Below are 12,500 nucleotides of genomic sequence, written 5' to 3' on the forward strand. Positions count from 1 at the left end.
CCACTCACCTGAGCCATGGACTACACCTACCTCAACCAGCCCTCCTTTGACGGCCAGTGCGGCCTACCCGGGATGGAGGCCTCGCTCCCCAACTGCAACATCCCCTGCTCTTACGGGGACTCCAGCCCCTTCGCCCAGATGGGGCAGAGCTACCGCTACAACGGGGTACGCTCCTTCCCCACCGTGTCCAACCCGGGGCTGCCCACCGGCACCAGCTGCGGCGTGGTACCCCGAAGAGACCACCCGCAACATGCACCCGTCTTCCCACCCGGTAAGCTGTGTCTGTGTGTGCGTGCGCGTGCGTGTGTGAGTGAGAGACCTACCCTGTTGTTCACTTTTTCTTTCTGTGTACTACAGCTTTTTTTTGTTGCTTTTTTCCCCCTGTTGACGTGTAAACTACCTGCCCCTCTCCCTACCTAACCAAGTTGCCGTCTCCCGACAAATCAGCCTAACCTGATTGTTGGTGTGGCAAGGGGTGGGGTGAGGTGGGGTGAGGGTATCGGGTGGCTGCCCCTCCACCCCGTGATGTCTGGCTGACCAGTTCAAAAGTGCCCCCTGTGGACGGCTTGGGCCGGATTAAACGCCCACCCGCCCGCACGTTGATGTGTCATAATTGCTGCTTATCTTGTTAGCCAGCTCCCCAACCCACCCCACCCATCCACCCCACCACGCTGCAGAGGTGCCATGATTGGAAGTTATCTTGTTAAACTGCTTCTCCGTCTCATTACGTTCACAGACAGGAAAGAGAGGGTGGGAGGGGAGGGGGGAGAAACAGAGAGAGAGACAGAGAGAAAGAGAAGGGGGGGAAAAAAAGTTGCTCCTTTACGTCCAAATTTCATATTGCGAAAGCAAATCCGAACAAAATAAGATTTGAACGGGGCAAATTGTTTTAGTGTGCGCTAACCTAGTTGCTGGCGCCTTGTGTGTGCAGATGATCGGTGCAAATCGTATTAGGGGGTCGTGCACATACACTGCAAACAACATTTCTACTGCTCCCGTGTGGAACCCAGCCCTGCGAAAGCAATTCATCAAAAATCTCGGGGTGCGAGAAATTGAGCGCGAAAGGTGTTGCTGTTTCGTATGTACTAACTTTGTCAGTCTGCGCCGCATTGTTTTCAGAGACAGATTGTGTGGGTTTTTTTTTTTGTTGTGTGTGTGTCTGTGTTATTTCCGTTTAATTGATGATACAGAATAGGTTTTCTTTTATTTCTTTTTCCCCCCAGTAATTCTGTTAATTTTTTTGCCGTTTCATTTAAAACGAAAGAAAAAGAAGAAGAAGCAGAGAAAGAGAGAGACAGAAAAAAAGAAGAAGAAAAAATCGCCATTCATTGTTAACTTTTGGCTGATAAATTTCCTACCACGATTTTTCTTTTTTCTTTTTTTTTTCTTTTTTTTTTCTTTTTCGTCTCAGCTTTTTTTTTCCACTGTCAGCAAGTTTGTTTCTCGTTAATCAATTTTCACACACTCGTCTGTCTGTGCAGGACAGACAGACAGACTTGACTCGGCATTGATGCACATCTATTTATCTGTTATTTTGAATATTCCTTTCGTCGCAGTGTGAGCTCTCGTTATCGGCTGCATTTGTCTGAACACTGTGTTTCTTTTTTTGTTATTTTCCACTTTCGTTTTTTTGTCATGTACTTTTGTCTATCGCGGGAATTTTTCTTTTTCTTCTTTTTCTTCTTCTTCTTCTTGTTGCTGGGTCCCCATCTGTCATTTCTATTGCCTGTATTTCCATGTTCTTTTCATGTAGATCTGCTGCCGACTTTTTTTTTCTCCCTTGCGTGTTGTTTGATAATATTATATGATTTATTATCTCTTCTTAGTTTCTTCCTTTTTCTTTCTTTCTTTTTTCCTTTCATTTTGGTGTTTTTTGTTTGTTTGTTTTTTCGGTGTTTCCTGTGTTCTGTTTTTTCGGGTCTTTCTTTTTCTTCCTTTATTTCGTTATTTCTTTTTTTGTGTGTGATTTCCTTTGTTCGTTTGTTTCGTTTGTGTGTTTTGTTCTCTTTTCTATCTTTTAGTCCCTCTCTCTGTCTCTTTCTCTCTCTGTCTCTGTCTCTCTCTGTCTTTCTGTTTGTGTGTGTGTGTGTGTGTCTCTCTCTCTCTGTCTTTCTCTCCCTGTGGCTGCTTCTCTGTTTCTTTCTCTTCTCTTTCTTTATTGATATTTGTCTGTTTTGCTGTCATCTTTCTTGCTTGGTTCTTTTCCCTTTATTTCTCTCATGTTTCTTGTTGTTGTTTTTTTCTTTTATTCTATTTCTTCCCCCCCTCTCCTTTCCTTCTCTTTCTCTCTTTCGTACGTGAGTTTGTTTCTTTGTTTCGGTTTTTTTTTTCTTACCCCGATACTTCTTTCTTCCCTCTTTTCCTTAAAGTATAAGATCAGCACTCCATGTTATAAATGTATTCACAAATCTGCCCCTTCCTATCTTTGTGGCTGCCTTCACCTCTCCACTCCATCTCGCTCTCTACGATCGGCTTCGGATCCACCCTGTTTACACATACCCAGATTCAAACATTCCACTGTTGGACGCCGTTCTTTCTCTGTCTCTGGACCTTGTGTTTGGAATGAACTTCCTCTTTCGCTTCGTCAGGTCTCCGCACTCAACTCTTTCGTCTGGCCTTAAAACCCACCTCTTCACAAGATAGCCTTCCTTCCCTAACTCTTCCTTGTCTTCGGTTTCTTTCAGTTTTAGAGTTCTGCATGCGTGTGAATGACTGGTGTGAAAGCGCTTAGATTCGTCCGTGCACAAGATTCAGCACTATACAAATACCGTTATTATTATTATTATTATTAATTCGTTCAGTGTTTCTTTTTTTTCTTCCTGCTTTCTTTTGAACTGTCGATTCTTTCTTACTTTCTTTCTTTCGTTTATTCGTTCGGTCAGTCGTTTTGTTGTTGTTGTTGTTGTAGCTGTTGTTGTTATTGTTGTTTGGTGTTGTTGTTGTTGTTTTCTTCTCTTTTTTTTTTTTTCCATTTGTTTTCTCTACATGTTTCGTCGGTGTGTTTCTTTCGTTTGTCTTCTGATTGTTTGTCCCTTCATCTTTCGCTCTTTCAAGTTATGCTAAATGTGTTTCTTCTTTCCTTCTGTGTGTGTGTGTGTGTGTGTGTGTGTGTGTGTGTGTGTGTGTGTGTGTGTGTGTGTGTGTGTGTGTGTGTGTCTTTGTACATTTACCTCATGTATTTAGTCACCTGTTTCTTCATCTATTTATTCATATATTTATTTATTTATTCATCTGTTTATTCATTCATTTATTTATTCATTTATCTCTCTGTCTATCTATCTATCTATCTATCTATCTATCTATCTATCTATCTATCTACTGTATTTATCAGTTTCTTTGTTTAACGTATCCCTTGTTTTTATTTTCTCTCTCTCTGAAATTAATTCTTCGCCTCCTTCCTCTCTTGTTTCATTTTTCACTTTCACTTTATCTTAGTTTTTCTCTCGGATTAATTCTTTGCCCCCTTCCGCTTCTTCTTCTTCTTTTCAAATTATTTCTTTCTTTCGTTCATTCTATCTCTTGTTTGTTCTTTTCTTCTTTTTTTTCTACCTTTCTTTCTTTGTTTTCTCTTCTGACCGGGACCGATACCGAACAGAAACGGAGATATGTGGCTTGTTTAACTCTTTCCATACGAACGGCGAAAGAGACGACGTTAACAGCGTTTCACCCCAATTACCATCATCAAAATAGTGCAAGCGGAAGGCTCTTATACTGCAGACGTGAATGTTGACAAAGAATACCACAATTCTGACGACAGAAGCTAAAGGTTGGGTCATTCAGACACCCACTGGACATCCCAGGGGTCTGTGAAGAGGAGAAGAGGGGACTGACCGTACTGAGTGAGTTAAAAGTGGATCTAACGATTGCCGGTTTCGTTTGCTCACAATTTTGATGTGATTTGATTTTTTTTTCCCTCTTTTCATAATATATATTGCTTGTTTGTTAGGTGTTTTTTTTTTCTTATTCATTTTTTAAAAATCTATTTCTTTGTTTGTTTATTCATTTATTCATTTACTTAATCGTTCATTTATTTAAATTGTATTTATCTTTCTTTCATTTGTTATTAGTTTTTAAAAGCTTGATCTGTGCACTTTCACGTGGCAAGCAGAACCTTACAATTTGAATTCTGAAAAAAAAGAAAGAAAAAAAAAGATAATTGGTAATCGATCGTTTTTCGTGGCCGGTGATCGGTGATTAGTTTTGACGCCTTTGTCTGATTCTTTGTTTCTTGGAGAGAGGGAGGTTTTTGGGTTTTGGGTGGGTTTTTTTTTTATTGCCTTTTAACTTGCATGAAGGGGTCATGCAGTAATTGGTGTTGATTCATCACGCCGTGAGGTGTGTTGTTTTTGGTTTTTTTTTTTTTTTTTTTTTTTTTTTTTTTTAGTCGGTCTTGTGTTGTTCGCGGTACCTCGAATCTCTCTCTCTCTCTCTCTCTCTCTCTCTCTCTCTCTCTCTCTCTCTCTCTCTCTCTCTCTATCTATCTATCTATCTATCTATCTGTGTGTGTGTGTGTGTGTGTGTGTGTGTGTGTGTTAGTGCGTGCGCGCGCGCGTGCGTGCGTTTGCCCGAACGTGCATGTACATCGAATTTGATATTGACCGCGCACGCAAGCGCATTAGTATATTATTTCATATACACGCACACTTGTTCATGCTCAGGTAGAGAAGCAACAGCAACAACGAAACTGAATGAATATTATCAATTATTTCCTTGATAGTATAAGTCGGAAGTATGCTCTTTTCTCTTATCTCGGCTAACGTCTCAAGAAAAGATACATATGAACCTTTCGGCAATTGACCAAAAACAAAAAAAACTAAACAAAAAAACAAAAAAAAAACAAAAAAACAAAAAAAAACAGAATGTCGAATCGTATCGCTCCGAAATTTTGAAGAAACAAATCTCTTCCCAATTGTTTAAAGAAACGCAAATCTGTTTCGATTCGGTGAAGGGAAAATAATATGCTAAAGGCGCAAAGCGCATCAAATCTGTGAATCTGAAAATACTGAATACGCTCGCTTCGATATTCAGAAATAATTATTTTGCGCCTTAAAAAAAATGTTTGATTCTGCTACGCTTACAAAACATGAACAGCTTGGAGATAGAAATAAGCGAAGCCGGTTCGAACGATAAAATGAAACATTTCGATAGTACTGTTTCGATTGTTTGATTGTCGACATTTTGATATGAGTGATAAGTCGTACTTCTTGGACTCTCTCTCTCTCTCTCTCTCTCTCTCTCTCTCTCTTCAGAAGATTCAACGCTGTGAAATTGATAATGTGTACCCCCGAAAACGGAGTATGGCTGCCTACATGGCGGGGTAAAAACGGTCATACACGTAAAAGCCCATTCGTATACAAACGAGTGAACGTGGGATTTGCAGCTCACGAACAAAGTCGAAGAAGAAGATAATGTGTAGCAGTGATCCTACTTTAAAATAATAATAATAATAATAATAAAGATCTTACATTTTCGTGAAAATATTACCAGTTTATAGAATTAAGAAAGATTAGAAATTAGAAATGCCGCGATTGATTTGAGCATCCACCTCTCTCTCTCTCTCTCTCTCTCTCTCTCTCTCTCTCTCTCTCTCTCTCTCTCTCTCCCTCTCTGTTAGTTAATTAGTTTAATTAAATCACTTCATGTAGTGCCGCTTCACTAACTCTTCTGAGAAAAAAACAACAATAAAAAAAACCTCACCCCCCCCCCCCCGCCCCCCCGCCCCCCGCCCCCCAGCCCCCACAACCTCAAAAAAAAAAGAAGGATCGTGAAGGAAACTGAATGTGTAATGAGTAAAAATTTAAAACGCAAGTGTGCTTTCAAAAGCTAGGTCATGCGGGTGCCGGGAGTGGTCGCGCACGTGATCTTGCCAGTCTTTAACATGCCACGTGCTTCACTCACGTGACCCGGCTGCGATTACGACAACTGTTATCTCTTTGCTGATGACGATAAGGAAACTAGCGTGGATCATATGCGTTGATAAGTGGTTGATGTTTGACGTACCGCAGGCGACGGGGCTTGGATTATACTCAGTTGTGTGTGTGTGTGTGTGTGTGTGTGTTGTGTGTTGTTGTTGTTGTTGTTGTTGTTGTTGTTGTTGTTGTTGCTGCTGTTGTTGTTGTTTTTTGTTTTTGTTTTTTTTGTTTTTTGTTGTTGTTGTTGTTGGTTGGTTTTTTTTGGGTTTTTTTCTGAGTTGTTAGTGAAGGACGGGGGATTGGATGGGGCCTATGGGGGGTTGCAAGGGGGGATGGGGGGGGGGGAGCTGAGGAAAGTGGGGAGCGTAATGATTATTGGATAATTCATACCTTTTAAATACTGAGATATCCTGTGACTTATTCACACCATAATATGCATTGTTGAAATGCGCTTAGAGCCTAATCCTTATGCATTCCTCTCCCTTTTTGCTTTCCTTCCACAAGGCCTGGCTAAGCGCGTTGGGTTACGTACTCTGCTGGTCACTGAGGCATCTGCTTAGCAGTTCTGATGTAGCGTATATGGACTTGTCCAAACGCTGTGACGCCTCCTTGAGTAAGTGAACTGAACTGAGCTCAGAGCCGCAGAGCAAGCGCTATATGAAAGCACATTGTCAATCTAATTACTACAACTATTATAATCATAACTACATTCATAATTATGATATTTGATTATAACTGTAACTATAATCGTAATATATATCCGTCTTTTGTATGTATGTGCGGGTTTGTGGAGATTATGAAGGGGTTCCCTCTTAATGAGTTTCACTGTGGTAAAAGATGGAGAGAAAAAAAACTGTGGCTTTGTGTTGTTTGTATGCGAAAGGCGTCCCATGATCTCTCTGGGTGTGTATATGTACGTGTGTGTGTGTGTGTGTGTGTGTGTGTGTGTGTGTGTGTGTGTGTGTGTGTGTGTGTGTTTGCGTGTGTGTGTGCATGTGTGTGTGTGTGCGTGTGTGTGAGAATTAGTGGCGTGGGGGTTATGCTACTGACCTTGCGTGGATGACTTGGCAGCAATTGTTTTTTTGTTGTTTTTTTTTTTTTTTTAATCCACTTATAACGTACCTCGATCAACGAATCAGTCAATATATCTGTCTATCTATCTATCTATCTATTCTATGATTCAGAAGCTCACAAAACGATGGAAAAAAGGAATCTTTTTCACCATCTCTCTCTCTCTCTCTCTCTCTCTCTCTCTCTCTCTCTCTCTCTCTCTCTCCCTCCCCTTCCCTCTGTCTGTCTATCTATCTAGCTACCAGTCTACTTATCTGTCTATCTGGCTTGTGTCTGGCTGTCTGTCTGTATGTATGTACATATGTATGTGTCTGTTTGTTTGTTTTTTCATTTGTTTGTGCACACACACACACACACACACACACACACACACACATATATATATATATATATAAAATTTTCATATATATAATATATATATATATATATCCGTCTGTATTTCTGTGTATGTTGTCTCCGCGTCTGTTAGTACGTGCATCTATGTGTCTGGCGATCTATCTGTCGATATTCAGCTCTAGAGTTGTGTTTCTTTGGATGTATGATGATAATCAGTCGTGTCCGACTATGACCATCATATCAGAACAGCAGAAGAAGCAACTGTGCCGACGATCTGGGCTAGAATTTGCATATTATAGTAAAGAGTGTCTTGCCCAAGTTAAATCCCCACTCTTTCGCCAAGAGGACTTCAGGGCTTTTTGGTGTTTGGATGGTCCCCAAAGGCCAACGTAGCCCCCAGAAGAGGAACCGTTTAGCCAGTGCAATTTTGCTTCCTGGTTTGAGAGTTTATAGTTTTTTCACAAAAGACTAAGCTGTAAATGAATTCCCATCGTAGTGAAGAAACCACTGATGATACAGCTTTCACTTTGCTGTTTGGCCCAACTGTAAGCTATTGTCGATCTCTGATATAGCCGAGCGTTGAGCCATCGTGTTTCTTTGTCTCTTTGCAAACAAATCCACGCCCCCTATTGCACAGCACGCTAAAACGTGAACAAGAAGTGGAAGTGACTTCATTTTCTTCCTAGCTTTCTATTCTATTCACATGTATTTGTTTGAGTTTTGTCTTAATTCCCTCTGGCTCAGAGTCATGCATGCGAATGTGGTGTAAGGGCGCTTTGGTTGTTTTTGGACAAGATTAATAAACAGTATACAAATACCTTTAGTAGCAGTAGTAGAAGTAGCAGCAGCAGCAGTTGCAGAAGCAGTAGCAGTAATAGTAGCAGTAGAAGTAGTATAATCACCTATTCTCAGGACAAAACGCTACTATAATAGGGCGTCTTTGCACACACACACACACACACACACACACACACACACACACACACACACACACACACACACACACGCTGCTAGTTTCCCGTAACCAGACACGCTTTTCAGTGGCACAAAGCGCAGTGATACTTTAGACATGATTCTTTATCTATATATATATATTTTTTTTTTTATTCATGTATTTATGTATCTGTCTATTATCAGCGTCATCTTCTTCATTGTCGTCGTCCTCATCGTCATCATCGTGTCCATCACCCATTGAGGGCTGCAGAGACATCTGCCATGGTATTTAGTACATTACGATAGGACTTATCAATAATGATACTTTCTTGTTGTCCCGTCAAAATCAATGTGTTTGCATTGTGACGTTCCAAAACAAGATACAGTTCAAACCAAGGACCTCCCCGCCCTCCCACCCCGCCTCCCGCCCACCTTCCCACTCCCGAAAACGGAGTATGACTGCTTACATGGCGGGGATGAAAACGGTCATACACGTAAAAGCCCACTCGTGTATACGTGTGGACGTAGGAATCGCAGTCCACGAACGAAGAAGGAGGAGAAACCGGGGGTAAAATTACACGACCATCCTCCGTATTATGAGTGATGATGAATGATGATGTGGATACTTATATATAACGCCTATCCTCGGTCGGATACCAAGATTTAAGCGCTGTACAAACAATGTGGTCATTTGCACAACAGGTGGGGTCGAAGCTGTTGGGTAGACGGCTGCCATTGAGCGCCCATCATTCGTTTCCTGTGTCATTCAGTGGGATTTCAGGCACGCACACATACACACTCAGACACACTCAAATGGTCTCAGGCAACAGCCGCCGCACGATACTACGATATCCAACCAGCTATATGTTCCACTTTGTGAAACGGTGGTGCAGTTGCCTACATGCGTGATACACACCCCTGAGTCAACGTGACTTGAATTCGGCGTGGCTAATTTTAGCTGATCAGCTGCTCGATTCGGAACATTTCTTCTTCTTCTTCTTCTTCTTCTTCTTCTTCTTCTTCTTTTCCCCCTCAGAATTTGGAACGTTTTGTAGTCCGTATTTCGATGATGACGCTGAATGGTGATGGGTGTGATGACGGAACTGCAGTGGTGGTCCACTTTGGTTTGGGACTTCTAGCCAAAACTATACTCTCATAATTAATATTTTTTTGTATTTATATTTGTATTTGTATTTCTTTTTATTACAACAGACTTATCTGTGTGAAAGTAGGGCTGGTCTCCCCAGGGAGAGCGCGTCGCTACACTACAACCCCACCCATTTTTTTGTATTTTTTTTATCATGCATGCAGTTTTATTTGTTTTTCCTATCGAAGTGGATTTTCCTTCAGAATTTTGCCAGGAACAACCCTTTTGTTGCCGTGGGTTCTTTTACGTGCGCTAAGTGCATGCTGCACACGGGACCTCGGTTTATCGTCTCATCCGATTGACTAGCGTCCAGACCACCACTCAAGGTCTAGTGGAGTGGGAGAAAATATCGGCGGCTGACCCGTGATTCGAACCAGCGTGCTCAGATTCTCTCGCTTCCTAGGCGGACGCGTTACCCTAGGCCATCACTCCACTATATATATTCCGGGCGCGGATTGGCCTGACCAGTCATCTGCGCACCCACAGAGCCCAACCCACCCACCCCCAGGATGACTAGATGGTCCTCGTCGATCCCGACGGACGAACCACCACCATATATATATATATATATATATATATATATATATATATATATATATATATATATATATATATATATGTATGTATGTATATATATATTCCGGCGTCACCCAGACTTGAGAGATACAGACATCTGCAGTGTTGGGCAGGAGTCGAGTAAATAGTCCAAAACACGCATTCGTGAACTGGATGACCTTCGACTATGTGGTCCTAGTCCTGTTTAAACCAATAGGAGAATCGGCTCTGGGTAGGAGCCGGCCACGGGCCAGGAAAAAAAAATCTCCTATGGGGCTCAAACCCGCTTCCTCCCAGTCGTCAGTCTGCGATGCTAACCACTTCGCCACGGCGGCTGGTCGATTCAGAACTTTCATGGTCATTTCTGATTTTCGCTAAGAGCCTGTGAAATATAGGAAAGGAATTCATCCTGATGTGTTGCAGAACTGAGGATATGTTTCCACAATTTCTTATCGTCAAGACACAAGCCTATCAGGTGTTTGTCTGTGTTTGTTTCTGTTTTTGTTTTTGTTGTTGTTGTTGTTGTTTTGTTTTTGGTTTGTTTGTTTTTTTGTTTGCTTGTTTTTGTTTGGTTTGGTTGTTTTTGTTTTCTGTTTTTTTTGTGTGTGTTTTTGGTTTGTTTTGTTTTTTTGTTTTTTTGTTTTTTACAATTTTTTCTGACACGAATCTCGATCATTTCTACACATCTGTCCCAAATCTGATTGAAAGAAAAAAGTTACTTTTTGGGGGTAGGGGGTGGGAGGGGTATTACACACACACACACACACACACACACACACACACACACACACACACATGAAGCAGCAAAATCTGACACACACACACACACACACACACACACACACACACACACACACACACACACACACACAAAACAAAAAAAACAAAAACAAAAAAAACACCGGGAATAAACGGTTGTTGTGGTGATCAGTCTGTTATTTACTCTTCGCGCCTTGTGGCACATTCTTATAATAATAATGTTCCCCGACAGAGATATCCACTGCAGCCTTATTATACTTTGTCTTGTCTCAGATAGTCCTCCCCCCTATTCTCCACCCATCCCCCCCACCCCCCCCCCCCCACCCCCCACAGACACACACACACACGCATCTCGCAGGCCTCGCTGTTTTCCTTCACTCCTTTGTCAACTGTCCTGTACCCTGTCTCGATCCTTTGGTTTTCTTCGCGCATTTTTTTCCCTTTTTTTCTTTTCTTTTTACCATCCGGCATTGTGGAGTGATGGCCTAGAGGTAACGCGTCTGTCTAGGAAGCGAGAGAATCTGAGCGCGCTGGTTCGAAACACGGATCAGCCGCCGATATTTTCTCCCCCTCCACTAGACCTTGAGTGGTGGTCTGGACGCTAGTCATTCAGATGAGACGATAAACCGAGGCCCTGTGTGCATTATGCACTTGGCGCACGTAAAAGAACCCACGGCAACTAAAGGGCTGTTTCTGGCAAATTTCTGTAGAAAAATCCACTTTGGTAGGAAAAACAAACAAACAAAAAATTAATGGACGCAGGAAAAAATACAAAAACATGGGTGGCGCTGTAGTGTAGCGACGCACTCTCCCTGGGGACAGCAGTCCCAATTTCACACAGAGAAATCTGTTGTGATGAAAAGGAATACAAATACAAATAAAATGCATTTGAGCGAAGCGCCATGTGCTAGTCTGTTACAAGTGAGCTAATCTTTCGTTGTAAAAGTGTTGTCTTGGGCAAAAAAAACAAGCAAAACCAGTATGTTTCTGTGACCTTTTCAACAAATACAATGTCCCTTCAAGGTTTCTCCGTTCTTTTGTTAATGATAGATGGTTTTACGTTCACATTTTCAGCGGGGAGAAGAAACACGGCAGAACAGCTAATAGTTCTTCGTATGTCCAAACCTGCAATTCACACTACCGTTTGTTTTTTTGCTTTTTCAATTCGTCACAGTCTCTCGCTCACATCCTTTTAAAACAAATCCTGACACATGCGAGCATCAATCAACATAAATCATGAAAGGAAAATAAAAACAAAACACAAAATTTTTACTTTCAAGACATTAAATCACAATTTTTTTAAAGTTCTAAAAACCGCCACCGAGACCACAAACAAGCACTATTCCTACTTACTCCCCTCGACAGGAAAAAAAACACAAACCCCCCCACCCCCCAAAAAAACACGCATTCATCGTATGGGTGTGCACACGTCTTTGTCCAGCAAGAACAAAAAGAGCTGCTTGTGAGCTAGAAAACAAAGAACAAATGATTCAAAGAACATTGTATTGCAACAGCAACAACGACAACAACAAAAAAAACCCACCAAAAACGTATTGTGGTGAAAGACACTGTAAACACAGACATCGGTGCAGCAGGAATATATCTGTGCCTGCCACTGGTTATCAAATTACATGTGGATCGTATCGTATACAGACGGAAAGTCACGCCCGCGCGCATGCGTGTGCATTTGTAAATCATCGGGGTACTCTGGGGTAATAATTATGGATGCTTTAGGTCAGGCTGATCATCGGTTCATTCATGTTCCATCGATCCCCAGATATCACATT

General features: G+C 41.7%; 1 protein-coding gene across 1 annotated transcript in view; it reads left to right on the forward strand.

Annotated features, from left to right (window-relative positions):
* The window catches only part of LOC143298575 (uncharacterized), a 68,293-nt gene that overhangs the window by 45 nt on the left and 55,748 nt on the right, over nucleotides 1–12,500 (forward strand). The window contains exon 1 of the mRNA XM_076611455.1: nucleotides 1–271. This exon is cut by the window's left edge and continues 45 nt beyond it. Within this exon, the coding sequence (XP_076467570.1) occupies nucleotides 16–271 (256 nt within the window). The 5' untranslated portion in view covers nucleotides 1–15. The remainder of the gene's footprint in view (nucleotides 272–12,500) is intronic.

The sequence above is a fragment of the Babylonia areolata genome, chromosome 24 (genome assembly GCF_041734735.1).
Source record: "Babylonia areolata isolate BAREFJ2019XMU chromosome 24, ASM4173473v1, whole genome shotgun sequence".
Lineage (NCBI taxonomy): Eukaryota > Metazoa > Mollusca > Gastropoda > Neogastropoda > Buccinidae > Babylonia > Babylonia areolata.